The following is a 14,115-nucleotide window of genomic DNA, read 5'->3' as shown; positions in this document are numbered from 1 at the left end:
ACTGACACAAATTGGGGTCAATATAGTTCTACATGATGGAATTTCTCTTTAAAAAAATTTAAATTGCATTAGGGGGAAAAACTACATAAAAAGAATCTTAATTTTGCAAAGCTGGCCAACATTAATTCTGGAATTTCATAATTTTTGAGTGCTTGACTTTGCAACATCAATTCTCTTAAGGTCTTTTGTGTTTTATATATATATATATATAAAAAATTGAGACAGATTGTGTATATATATCACAGATTACAATATGCTAAAATTACTTTTCTTTGTGCAGACACCAGTGTTAAACCAACGGTGGAGTGCAGTGTAGTAACTGAATTCACAGACCACATCTGTGTGACGATGGATGCTGAATTAATCATGTTTCTGCATGACTTGGTGTCTGCTTATCTTAAAGAAAAAGAAAAAGGTATGTGGATTTAAAAAAAAATCTTTATGATGTTATGTAAATGAATCATCTTATATTAAGCCACTTATATATGGATTTATTTTTATACATTGCTATTAATACAATAAAGTACATTTTGTTTTGGTTAAATGAAGACTTGCTTTTTATGGGTTAGGTTTTCAAAATGTTTAGAGTTGGCCAAATTCTGCTCCCATTAAAATCAGTGGGACTAGAATTAAGATAACACTGAGTGAGTTTGAAAAACCTACCCTAACAGTGTAACTGACATTACAGATCTATGTCTTCCAAAGAGCACTGCTAATGACTGAGGGTTAGTCTACACTACTGCGCTACATCTGTGCAGCTGCATACCATCTAGTGAAGATGCACTCTCCTGTCAGCATAATTACTTCACCTCAACAAGAGGCGGAAGCTATGTCAACGGGAGACGCTCTTCTGCCAACATAGCGTGATGTAGATACTGCTTTAAGTCTATGTAACTTATGTCACTCAGGGAGGTGGCTTTTTCACACCAGTGAGCAACATAAGTTCTTCTTCGAGTGATTGCTCACATCCATTCCAGTTAGGTGTGCGCGCCGCGCGTGCACGTTCGCCGGAAACTTTTTACCCTAGCAACTCCAGTGGGCCGGCAGGTCACCCCCTGGAGTGGCGCCGCCATGGCGCCCAATATATATCCCTGCCGGCCCGCCCGCTCCTCAGTTCCTTCTTACCGCCGTGTCGGTCGTTGGAACTGTGGAGCGCGGCATAGCTGTCCTCCACGTCCCTAGCTCTCCTAGTTATCTATCGTTATCTATCGTTATCTCTAGTTTCATTATAGTTGTTAATTAGTCTGTTAAGTTGATAGTTAAGTTAATTAGTTGTAAAGTACTTCTTGGCCGGGGGCTTAGCCCTTCCCGGCACCCGGCACCGGGCTCATGCCTGGTTCGCCGGGCTTCAAGCAGTGTGCGGCCTGCAAGAAGCCCATGCCTACCAGCGATCCCCACGAAGCGTGCCTGAAGTGCCTCGGGGAATCGCACAGATCCGACAAGTGACGCATCTGTAAGGCCTTTAAGCCGAGGACAAAGAAGGAGAGGGATCAAAGGCTCCGAACTCTCTTAATGGAGGCGGCACTTGACCCGACGGCTTCGCAGGCCGTGGTATCGGCACCGGCACCGGATCGCTCCGGCACCGAGAAGACTCCTCGGCACCGACCCTCTCCGGCACTGGAGCCAGAGCCAAGGCCGTCGAAGTCTAATACTCCGGCCAGGCAGACCCGGCTAGAGCGCCCGGCCTCGACATCGGCCGCGGCGCCGCCGGCACCGTCAGCACCGTTGACTCCGGGCCCGGCGGGTCCGTTGAGTCCGGTGCCGCCGAGCTCCCCCATGAGATCTGGGGTTGAGATAGTGGTCCCGTCCACACCGGAGACCTTCGCCTCGGCTCGGGACCTTATTGCCCTGACTGAGCCTACTCGGCTGCCACCCCCGGTACCTCCGGTGCGGGTCGTGTCCAGAGGCAAGCCCATGATGTCGGCACCGCCCAGAGACAGTCGTTCCCGATCCAGGTCCCGACGTCTTGGGCGCTCCAGATCCCGACGCCGCTCGCAGTCCCGGCACCGCTCCCCTCAGCGGTACCGGTCGCACTCGCGGCACCGGTCGGCATCGAGAAGGTCGCGGTCAGGCTCCAGTCGACACCGGCACCGCGACTCCAGGAGCAGGTCCCGACGCTACTCGCCGAACCGGTCGACCTCCCGGCACCGAGCTGGTGGCAGGTCCCGGTCCCGGTCTCGCTCGACCTCCCGGCACCGAGCTGGTGGCAGGTCCCGGTCGACCTCCCGGCACCGAGCTGGTAGCAGGTCCCGGCACCAAAGCGGCGCCCGGCACCGATCAGGATCACGGCACCGATCAGGATCACGGCACCGTGACAGATCCCGGTCCCGGTCCCGATCCCGGCACCGGTATGACTCCCGGTACCGGTCCCCGGCACCGAGACGATCCTCCGTGCCGGCCCGCGCAGACCCGTACCATCCGGGGTCGGCCCCACCGTGGCCCTCGAGACAGCCGTCCGTATCCTCCCAGACGGACAGCGGCTATGCGCTGGGCACCGACCGGCAGGCGGCGCTGTTTGGTGATCCGCCGCTGCAGGAGCACGGCCCACAACAGTGGGGATTCTGGACACCCTGGGCGTACCATCAGGCCCAGGGCCCCCAGCAGCTCCCTCCTAGGCCGGCGACTGCGGAACGTAGGGCCCCGGAAGCCTCGTTGTCTCGCCCCCCTCCCTCCCCGGAAGGGGAGGAAGGGTCCAAGCAGCAGGACTCCGCTGTGGCTCCGGAGGCAGAGGCGAGGGCTGAGGAAGACCCTCAGTTAGACACTCTCGTGCCGGGGGTCTCATCATCCTCCTCCCCGGATGAGGCGGTGGCGGGTACCTCCTCCAACAGTCCCCCCCCGCTGGATCTCAGGGCGCACCAAGACCTCCTCAGGCGATTGGCTCAGAATCTGAGTCTGCAGGCGGAGGAGGTCTCGGAGATAGAGGATCCAATTGTAACCATCATCTCCTCTGATGCTCCCACCAGGGTCGCCCTGCCCTTTATACGAACCATCCAGGCCAACGCCAACACCATCTGGCAGTCTCCGGCCTCCATCCCTCCGACAGCAAAAGGCGTCGAGAGGAAGTACATGGCCCCTTCCAGGGGATACGAATATCTCCATGTACACCCGACCCCGTGTTCACTGGTGGTTCAATCGGTGAACGATAGGGAGCGTCATGGCCAGGAGGCTCCGGCCCCCAAATCAAGAGAGGCCAGGCGGATGGACCTCCTTGGCCGTAAGGTGTATTCAGCTGGGGCGCTGCAGCTCAGGGTCTCCAACCAGCAGGCCCTGCTGAGCAGATATGCCTTTGATTCCTGGGTGGCAGTGGACAAATTTAAGGAGCTGCTGCCACAGGATGCTCGCCAAGAGTTTACGGCCATCTTGGACGAAGGCAAGAAGGTCGCACGCACGGCCTTGCAAGCCTCCTTGGACGCTGCGGACTCGGCTGCCCGTACCCTTGCGTCAGGTGTTACGATGCGTCGCATCTCCTGGCTGCAGGTTTCCGGCCTTCCGCCGGAGCTCCAGCATACCATACAGGACCTTCCTTTCGAAGGCCAGGGCCTATTTTCTGACAAAACAGACCCCAGACTCAAGAGTCTGAAAGATAACCGAGTCGTTATGCGGTCCCTCGGGATGCACACTCCCGTGACGCAGCGTAGACCCTTCCGGCCGCAACAACAACAACAACAACAACGCAGGCCGTTTTCCCAGTTCCGCCAGCGGCAGGACCTTTACAGGCGCCGCGGCAGGAACGGGAGGCGCAGGCAGTCGGGGAACCAAGGGGGGCAGAACCAAGGCTCCTCAAAACCCCCGCCTGGTCCTAAGCCTTCATTTTGAAGGTGCGCTCGAGGGCGCAGTAACAGTTTCCCCTATGGATCCTTCCCCCCCGTTTTCCAACCGCCTTTCGTTTTTCCTCCCGGCGTGGTCCCAAATAACATCGGACCGCTGGGTCTTAAGCGTGGTGCAGACGGGATACCGCCTGCAGTTTGTTTCGTTTCCTCCTTCCCGCCCTCCTTCCTCGTCCCTCTTCAGGGACCCCTCTCACGAGCAATTCCTTCGGCAGGAGGTGCAGACGCTCCTCAGCAAAGGAGCTATAGAGGCGGTTCCGGAAAACGAGAAAGGCAAGGGGTTTTATTCCCGCTACTTTCTGATCCCCAAGGCCAAGGGGGGCCTCAGGCCTATCCTCGACCTGCGAGAGCTCAACAAATACCTCGTGAAGTTGAAGTTCCGCATGGTATCCCTGGGGACCATTATTCCATCCCTGGATCCGGGAGACTGGTACGCCGCCCTCGACATGCAGGACGCGTATTTCCACATTGCCATTTGGCCGCGCCACAGACGCTTTCTCCGCTTCGTTGTGGGGGCTCTTCATTATCAATTTGCAGTCCTCCCGTTCGGCCTGTCCACGGCCCCGAGGGTGTTTACAAAGTGCATGGCAGTTGTCGTGGCGCATCTTCGGCGCAACCGTGTCCACGTGTTCCCTTATCTGGACGATTGGTTGATTCGGGGCACGTCGGAACAGCAGGTGACCAGCCATGTCCGCGTGATCGCCGGCATGTTTGCGAGTCTGGGCCTGTTGATAAACACAGACAAGTCCACCCTGAGGCCCACTCAGAAGGTGGAATTTATCGGGGCCGTCCTGGACGCCACTGTGGGCAGGGCCTCGCTGCCTCTGCAGCGGTTCCAGACCATGGCGGCGATCGTTCAACGCTTGCGGTCAGCCCCGTTGACGTCCGTGAGGACATGTCTAACCCTGTTAGGCCACATGGCGGCGTGCACCTTTGTGACCGACTACGCTCGGCTCCGCATGAGGCCTCTCCAGCTGTGGCTTATCAGTCATTACAGGCCGGCAAGGCAACCGTTAGACATGTTACTCACAATCCCCCAGAAGGTCTTAGATTCCCTCGGCTGGTGGTTGGACCAGTCCGTATTGTGTGCGGGTCTTCCCTTTCACCCGTCTCAGCCCTCGGTATCCCTGACAACGGATGCCTCAGATCTAGGCTGGGGGGCCCACCTAGGGACCCTGCGGACGCAGGGCCTGTGGTCTCAGGAGGAGGTGGGGCTACACATCAACATGAGGGAGTTGAGAGCGGTCCGCCTTGCTTGCCAAACGTTTTGTCATCAGCTTCAGGGTCGTTGTGTAGCCGTGTTCACGGACAACACGACGACCATGTATTATATCAACAAGCAGGGCGGCACCAGGTCCTCCTCCCTGTGCCTCGAGGCGATACGACTCTGGGACTTTTGCGTAGCCCACTCCATTCACCTCAGGGCTTCCTTCCTTCCCGGAGTACGGAACACGCTGGCGGATCGATTGAGCAGATCCTTCCTGTCACACGAGTGGTCCCTTCGCCCGGACGTCGCTCTCTCCATTTTCCGGAGGTGGGGTTATCCCCGGGTGGACCTCTTTGCGTCCAAGGGGAACAGGAAGTGCCAAGCGTTCTGCTCCTTTCAGGGCAGGGAGCCGGGGTCGATAGCGGATGCCTTCCTCATCCAGTGGTCGACCCACCTGTACTATGCGTTTCCTCCGTTCCCTCTGGTTCACAAGGTCCTCCTGAAGGTGCGCAGAGACAGGGCTCGTGTGATCATGGTGGCCCCGGCATGGCCCAGACAGCACTGGTACACCATGCTGCTGGACTTGGCCGTAGCCGACCCAGTTCCCCTGCCCCTTCATCCGGACCTGATTACCCAGGACCACGGGTCTCTCTGTCACCCAGACCTGCAGTCGCTGCACCTAGCGGCGTGGCTCCTGCGTGGCTAACTGGTTCCGAGCTGCGCTGCTCCACGCCCGTGAGAGAGGTGCTCTTGAGCAGCAGGAAACCGTCCACAAGAGCCACGTATTCGGCGAAATGGAAACGCTTCTCCTGTTGGTGCGTAGAGAGAAATCTCCGCCCTATGGAAGTTTCGGTAACCGAAATCTTAGACTATGTTTGGTCCCTCAAAGAGCAAGGTCTGGCCTTATCGTCGTTGCGAGTCCATCTAGCAGCTATCTCCACCTTTCACCCGGGTGCGGACGGTCGCTCCGTTTTTTCTCACCCGACGGTGTCGAGATTCCTTAAAGGGCTGGAACGGTTATTCCCCAACGTCCGTCCCCCTGCTCCAACCTGGGATCTTAACCTGGTGTTGTCCCGGCTCATGGGGCCCCCCTTTGAGCCGTTAGCTACTTGCTCCCTGCTTTACCTCTCTTGGAAGGCTGCCTTTCTAGTAGCTATCACCTCAGCTAGACGGGTGTCGGAACTCCGAGCCCTTGTGGTAGACCCCCCATACATGGTCTTCCACAAAGACAAGGTGCAGCTTAGACCGCACCCTGCCTTTCTACCCAAGGTGGTCTCAGCCTTCCACGTCAGCCAAGAGATTTTCCTCCCGGTTTTTTTCCCAAAACCTCACTCCTCAGGCAGGGAGCAGCAGCTCCACTCGCTGGATGTCCGTAGAGCTCTCGCGTTCTACATAGAGAGGACCAAACCCTTCCGCAAATCCCCCCAGCTTTTCGTGGCGGTAGCGGACCGTATGAAAGGGCTTCCCATCTCCTCCCAGAGGTTATCCTCGTGGGTTACGTCCTGTATCAGGACCTGTTATGACTTGGCCCATGTCCCTACGGACCGTGTGACTGCGCATTCTACCAGGGCGCAGGCGTCGTCGCTGGCTTTCCTTGCCCGTGTGCCCATCCAGGAAATCTGTCGGGCAGCGACCTGGTCATCGGTCCACACCTTTGCTTCCCACTACGCCCTGGTCCAGCAGTCGAGAGAGGATGCGGCCTTCGGAACTGCAGTGCTCCATGCTGCGACTTCTCACTCCGACCCCACCGCCTAGGTATGGCTTGGGAGTCACCTAACTGGAATGGATGTGAGCAATCACTCGAAGAAGAAAAGACGGTTACTCACCTTTGTAACTGTTGTTCTTCGAGATGTGTTGCTCACATCCATTCCACACCCGCCCTCCTTCCCCACTGTCGGAGTAGCCGGCAAGAAGGAACTGAGGAGCGGGCGGGCCGGCAGGGATATATATTGGGCGCCATGGCGGCGCCACTCCAGGGGGCGACCTGCCGGCCCACTGGAGTTGCTAGGGTAAAAAGTTTCCGGCGAACGTGCACGCGCGGCGCGCACACCTAACTGGAATGGATGTGAGCAACACATCTCGAAGAACAACAGTTACAAAGGTGAGTAACCGTCTTTTACGTCAACTTAAGCAATAGTGTAGACAAGACCTGAGATTTGTTCTTATACTAACAAAAAGGTCTGAGTCTTGCTTGGCTGTTTTGTTGGATTAGAAGTCAAGAAACTTGGAATTTGCCATATGTTTATTTTAACTTTTCTTTGTAAAGCTGTAGATCAGGATGGACTGACTTAAATCAAGATGGCTTAAATAACCAAGTAGAAAGTCTCAATTTAAATAATTGATTTTAGTCAAGTTTTCCATTTGTACTTTATTTTCTAAAGAAAGGTGCATTGGTTGAGATAACCATTGAAACATTGATTTACAAGTAAATGGCGGCTTTACACTAGATTTGGTGCATCTCTTTGCAACCTAGGAGGGTATACTATAACTATATACATTTATTTAAGCAATTACATAGGTTATTATTTTTAGCTTCTTATTAACTGTACATTTTAATATGTTAGAAAATGACGAATTATATATTGCTTAGTTGCTTATTTACTAGGTAATGAACTTTTTGCTCATGACTTGTCAAGCTGTAATAGGGTGGTAACTGAAATTACATGCACAAAAGAGCATACAAAATATATCTTTATTAAAACAAGCCCTTAATAAGTACACAACCTATTGTGCCATATTTGTAAAGCTTGATCTCAAGTTAGAATCAGGGAAAAACATCTTTCTTTATATAGAAAAGTAACCTTTAACTCAAAGTTTTTCATAGAGGCTCATGGATTCAGCATATTTATTTTTATTAAAATGTTTTAATAGATTTTAATAAGTTTAGGCCTTAACTTATTTTGTATTAAATTCAGATTTTATTTTAAACGTTTATATTTTTAAAAAATGTTTAATAAGCAAATTAAATGATTTTAAGTAAAAGCAATTTTTCACTTTTTTAAAAATTCACAATGTTTATCCACTTTCCAGTAAGTGAAAAATGCTATAGAACAGGGGTCGGCAGCCTTTCAGAAGCGGTGTGCCGAGTCTTCATTTATTCACTCTGATTTAAGGTTTTGTGTGCCAGTAATACATTTTAATGTTTTTAGAAGGTCTCTTTCTATAAATCTATAATATGTAACTAGACTATTGTTGCATGTACAGTAAATAAGGTTTTTTAAATGTTTAAGAAGCTTCATTTAAAATTAAATTAAAATGCAGAGCCCCCCTGACTGGTGGCCAGAACCCGGGCAGTGTGAGTGCCACTGAAAATCAGCTCGTGTGCCGCCTTCGGCACCTGTGCCATAGGTTACCTACCCCTGCTATAAAAGATTTGTGTATTAGTTTATTAAATACCAAGTCCTCTATTCTTTAGCAAATGTAAACTAATATAAAAATAACTAATCAATCTTGTGTATTTCTTATGTACAGTGACAAAAATGATTGAAGGTAGACAGTTGAAACCTAGCTTCCTTGACCTCACAAAAATCTAAAGAATAAACAAACTTTAAAAAACTGATTAGTTTATAAACTGTTAACATTAAAACTTCATCTTTGTGTATGAGAACTTGGCCATAAGTGAGGTAACTTACTTTATCTCCGGCTGTCATCCCCCATCTGACACCCCCCCGATTATTTTTCGTAAAAGTCACAGACAGGTCATGGACCTACATGAAATTTTGTTTATTGCTCATGACTTTTACTAAAAATAACCATGACAAAATCCTAACCTTAGTTAATCCCTGCACTGGAACCAAGTAAATGCTGAGTATAGGACAGTATGGATCATGGGCAGCAAGCACTCCTTCCCTGTACTAAAGTTTAATAAAAGTTGCAGCCTGCCGCTTCATTCCATGCATGTGTCTGCCCATGTTTTGCTACTATGTCCACATCAAGGTATTCCATGTGTTTAAAAGAGGTGAATTACAAATGTGGTGAAAGTTATAAATGTGGAGTATCTGGTGTGTGTGAAGTCCAGCGTTTTGCACACATCTTTGCATTCAGTGTGAATAGTTTTTTTAAAATATACATGCAAAATAAACATTACATTATTAAGGTATTTAAAGTTCATTACACTTGAGGATTTTGAGAGTTTATTTTTATGATGTGTAACTTGCTCTTAAAGGAGGTTAAAGGAGCTTTAAAATTATATTCCTAATACTTGTTGAAGTAAGATGTGTCCAAGATAAGGATGAACTCGGCACTTACTTTACCACCAAGTCCAAGTAAAGTCTTGAATAAATGCCAATGAATTAAATTTTACTTTTTTTCCTTCCTGCTTTGTAGCCATCTTTCCACCTCGTATTTTGTCTACTCGACCAGGACAGAAAAGTCCAGTTAGTGTACTTGATGAGAGTTCCACTGAGAAAGATGCAGAAGGAAGCATTACTTACACTACTGTAGACTGGAGAGAATTTATGTGCAATACTTGGCATCTGGAACCCACACTTAGGTAATTAGCAGGCTTATTTTGCAGAATATTCAATTCTACATTTATTTTGGCTGAGTAATAGTATTATCTGCAGAGACTATTTTTCAGACCACAGATGTTACAATTTGATAGTTAACCTACTAATGGGATCTAGCCTTATGGAAGCTATCACAGATTCTGCTTTGGCTATTAGATGATGATAGGAAGACACCTGCTACAGTATATGAAATGTCATTTGGTAACAAATGCTGGGTAATACCATCATTCACCATAGACAACCACTGATCTGCTGGATCATCCTGTGCACGTAAGAGATCTAGTCAGGTGCCTAATGAATTCATTTATGGCTGACAAGCCCAATTCAAGAGTAGCCACTGGATAAAGGCACTGAGAGTTATACTGCTTAGAACTCCTGCACATACAACAGTAAGGTTCTCAGGTGCTCAAAGTCAAGATGAAGCAAAATGCAACTCATTAAGGACCACACATTAACTTGTCATTTACCTTTTTCTGTTATTGTTCAAATAATCTTTAATTCCCAATTTAAAAAAAGAACTTACAACCTTTCTTCTTCTATTCTGTCAGTAGGTTTTCTATTGAGGATGCAAGCTGTTGGGGTCAGGGATCTATTGGTTGTTTGCATTTTTAAAATGTATAACACTTCTGGGGGCTTGTAGACGGGTTCCGCCGGGGCTCGACCCTCCCTGAGGGGGAGGGGAGCCACACCGGCCTCGATGTCTTCCCTGCAATTACAGTCTGCTCTGGCCTTTCGGCAGGTCAGAGCAGTGACAAAGTCAAAGGGGGCCCAGCGCTTGGTTCGGGCGGGGCACCAAACACAGTTTAAACAGCCCTGGCCCTTTGGAGCAGGGCAGAGCAGTGGCGAAGTCAGAGGGGGCCCAGCCCTTGGTTCGGGCAGGGCACCAAACACAGTTTAAACAGCCCTGACCCTTTGGAGCAGGGCAGAGCAGTGGCAAAGTCAACGGGGGCCTGGCTTTTATTCTTCCGGGTCGCCGCCTGACCCTTTGAGGGGCGGGACTTCTGCCCAGCGGCCCCGCCCCTGTGGATGACTGACGGGGCTCGACCCTCCCTGAGTGGGAGAGGAGCCACACCGCCTCGCTACAGGGCTATAAAAATAATTTGAGGCAGACATTCAGATGAAAAATGTCTCTTTCAAATATTCACTTTCTGTTTTGATTATCTGCTAGTTAGATCCCCCGCTTTCTCTAATGATGTAATTTAAGAAACTCCTTTTTTCATGCAGGGAGGGAAAACTTTTTCCCCCTCCATATTCACAATGGGAATGCAACTATTAAGTATTTTTAAAAAGTTATTATAGAATGAATGTAGTTCTCATTAAAAGTTCCCATACAACAGATGCAGTGGGAGGTGTACAGGCACCCCCTGCCTTAAATATGCACTTCATCCTTGACCAACAGGAATCACTTCTGAGAGGGGGTAATTGTGTAGTCTCCATGCCTTCTTCAGTTGTTGGTCTCTGCTGAGACTAACAAGGGCACCAATTACAGCTAACTATAATGTTTTGATAAGTGAACACTTGCTTGCTAAGAACTGGACTGTGAGACCACCAACTCAGTCCATCCAGGTCAGTAAAACATCTATCAGGTAACCATTTTTGGTTAACCATAACATGGTCCAAATTGACACAGGATCCAGAGATGACTTATTACATCTGTGATCTCCTAAATCATCTAGTCTCTCAAAAGGTATAAATACAAAATTTATTTACATAAGTTAGTTGAGACTGAAAGAAATGCCTGTTGGACTTTCACAGTTTAGAAGTGTAAAAGATAACATTGGCATTGTCAAATCTTTAACTAACTTGTGATGAAGGTTCTAGTTGCTATGCCATATTTAAGGCTGAATTGAGTTTTACACTTACCCAAAAATTCCCAAAAGGTTAAATTTTTTGTTGTTTTAGATTAATCTCTTGGACTGGAAGAAAGATTGACCCAGTGGGTGTTGATTACATTCTTCAAAAATTGGGCTTTCATCATGCCAGGACTACTATTCCTAAGTGGCTTCAACGGGGCGTAATGGACCCACTGGACAAAGTTCTGTCAGTCCTTATAAAAAAACTTGGTACTGCTCTACAGGATGAAAAAGAAAAAAAAGGAAAAGACAAGGAAGAACACTGATGATATAATTTGTGACAAAACTATATTTCCTTTCTGTCTGAGACTGGTATTTTATTGTATAATAAGAATTTATTTTAAGTATGATTTAAAGAGAAACCTAACAGCTTTTTTTGCTACTATATTTAAAACTTACATTGTAAGTGACTGTTTACAGTGGTTTACAATACCATTCTGTATGTGGTAAAGTATTGCATGATTATGACCAATGTATATTCTGTGAAAGAATAGGTGAAATACTGTAAATCTGCTGTTTAGCATTAACAGTTTTATTATGTGCAATATGATTCGTGCATCTTTAAAATATGTGAAGATTAACTGTGAATTTTCATAACTTTTATTGGCCATAACACACAAACCCTTGTTAATGTGACTGTTAATGGCTTTTTTTTGTCAGTGTAGACTTGTGTAAATTCCTGTATGTATATAATTTATGGAACTGATTGTCATAGTGCTAAAAATCATTCTAAGTTTTACACTTGTAATAAAAAACAGTAACTGTGTTGTAAAAAAAAATTTAAGTTCCTTATTCTGAAAAAGTAGCAGTAAGAAGTGTTAGTGGGGCATGCACACTTGTGTCCCCTAATTCAAGCACTGGAAATACGTTACATTAGAGTTTTAATTGTACAAGTTCGAAGAAAAAAGTCTGTAGTATATAATGTCTTCAGCTGTAATTGGATGGGAACAGGCAGAGCTAGGGGAACATTCATTAATAATGAAATAGAAAAATGACAAGCTAACCAGTGCAAATCTGAGAGTTTAATACAGTAAATAAAAATCTATCTTCCACCAGCTGGAAGCCTACAGAAATCTCTGGAAGCCATGATTTTTCAGACACTTTTTATTTGGTAAGACTTCTAGCACTTGAACATCACACATTACTTTGCTCCTCTCAGGATTACTAAGAACTCTACATTATGTTATATATGTGTGTAGTTTAACACTTTTGCTTGCATCTATTATAATTTTTTAAAGCCCAACATTCATTAGTGCAATGTGAATAAAGTTAAAATTAAATGTCTGTACATGCACACCCAGCTGTATAAAAATAACTCTTCTGGCCAGCTGACTTTGTAATGTGTCCTTAAGCCCCACACACTTGTTCATCTAATGAAAGACAAGATACTGTACCGTTCATGTAGCCAACATAATACACATTTCTATAGTATTTTTGTGTTAAAAATGTGTTCTTTAAAATGTTTGTTTCCATCTTCACATGTAAACCCCAGTGCTCTGGATATCATGACCTGACCTGAACTGAACTCAGTGAAGCTGAAAACTAGGTCATTTTTGAGACCTCTTGTTTTAACTTTTCCCTTATATAAAATTGGGATTTTAAAGTCACGAGCGTGGGGCTTTCCCCCAGCGAGGCAGATGCTGGCGCTTCTTGCCAAAGGGGTGTGCGTGTAGGGGGGTTAGTTTTACATTCTACTGTTTCAAGAGCCAGGCTCCAGCCACAGGAAAATGTCTAGACGGGGACCAGCGACAGTAGCTACCCCAGGGGCTGTCCCGTGCACACAACTGCCCGGACTTGGGAGAGAAGAGGCATAACAGCCCCGGTGCTGCCACCTCTCGGCGCCCGAGCTCACTCCTCCCTCTTCGAGGCCGGTTCGGAGTCGCTGACGACGAGCGCTGCGAGGCCGCTGCAGGGGGGAGGGGCGGGCGACCACCGCCGGGTGCGGTGCTGCTCCAGGAAGCAGAGTCCAGCTCCTCGAGAGGAGGCAGGTGCATAACAAAGCACCTGAGCCCAGGGCCGCCAGCTCCATCGAGTCGCCCCCACAGGGAGGGGCGGCCGCCGCTGGCCGGTCACATTGTACACGCCCGCGCGTTGCTAGAGGGTTGCAGAAGGGCCCCGGGCGGCCTGCCCCGACTATCTGCACGGCCGGGGGGGGGGGGACGTTAGCGGTCTCTATGCAGCGTGCTGCCCCGTGTGGCAAGGGACACGGCCCCCCGGGACCTAGGCCGACCCCGCGCTGAGCCGCCTAGAGCCAGGCCTGCCGGCAGCGCCAGCTAACCCGGCGGCGGTTGGGGAGAGGATCACGTGATCTGAAGGCGAGGCTTTTCGAGAGACGCCCTCGCGCCTCGCTGACAGCCAACTGGTGGGAAGCAGCCTCGGAGGCGGCGGGTGTCACGCACCCGTCACTGCTCGTTGCCCCGCGCAGCGGTCTTGAGGAGGCGCGTCAGTGCGGCCGGAGGGAGCAGCCGAGGAAAACTGAAATCACCGCGGGGGGCTGCTCTCGCGCGGTGCGACCGGGCAGGGCCCCGGGCTGGCTCTGGGGCTAAGACTCAGTCTCGGTACGTGGCCCGGAGTCCGCGCCCCGAAGAGGGGGCTGCAGGGTGACCCTCACCTGGTGATGGCAGTGGCTTGTGCTCGCCACTGGGGGGCAGCCCCACTGCACGCCCCTTGGTCCCGTCGTTGCGCCTGCCCTGCAGAGGTGTGGGGCTGATACAAGCACC

The 14,115-nt window shown here is 49.4% G+C and overlaps 2 protein-coding genes across 2 annotated transcripts in view; both read left to right on the top strand.

Moving 5' to 3' along the window:
* The window catches only part of KIAA1109 (KIAA1109 ortholog), a 236,674-nt gene extending 223,952 nt beyond the window's left edge, over positions 1 to 12,722 (top strand). The window contains 3 exon segments of the mRNA XM_030564256.1: positions 281 to 415; positions 9,361 to 9,526; positions 11,445 to 12,722. Of these exon segments, the coding sequence (XP_030420116.1) occupies positions 281 to 415; positions 9,361 to 9,526; positions 11,445 to 11,661 (518 nt within the window). The 3' untranslated portion in view covers positions 11,662 to 12,722.
* A 1,077-nt stretch (positions 12,723 to 13,799) lies between these two features.
* The window catches only part of ADAD1 (adenosine deaminase domain containing 1), a 36,383-nt gene continuing 36,067 nt past the window's right edge, over positions 13,800 to 14,115 (top strand). Inside the window, exon 1 of the mRNA XM_030564259.1 lies at positions 13,800 to 13,953. The gene's annotated coding sequence lies outside the window, so the exon portion shown is untranslated. The remainder of the gene's footprint in view (positions 13,954 to 14,115) is intronic.

Source organism: Gopherus evgoodei, chromosome 5, assembly GCF_007399415.2.
Source record: "Gopherus evgoodei ecotype Sinaloan lineage chromosome 5, rGopEvg1_v1.p, whole genome shotgun sequence".
Taxonomy (NCBI): domain Eukaryota; kingdom Metazoa; phylum Chordata; order Testudines; family Testudinidae; genus Gopherus; species Gopherus evgoodei.
Note: the sequence above shows the minus strand (reverse complement) of the source record. Positions and strands in the feature narration are given on the sequence as shown.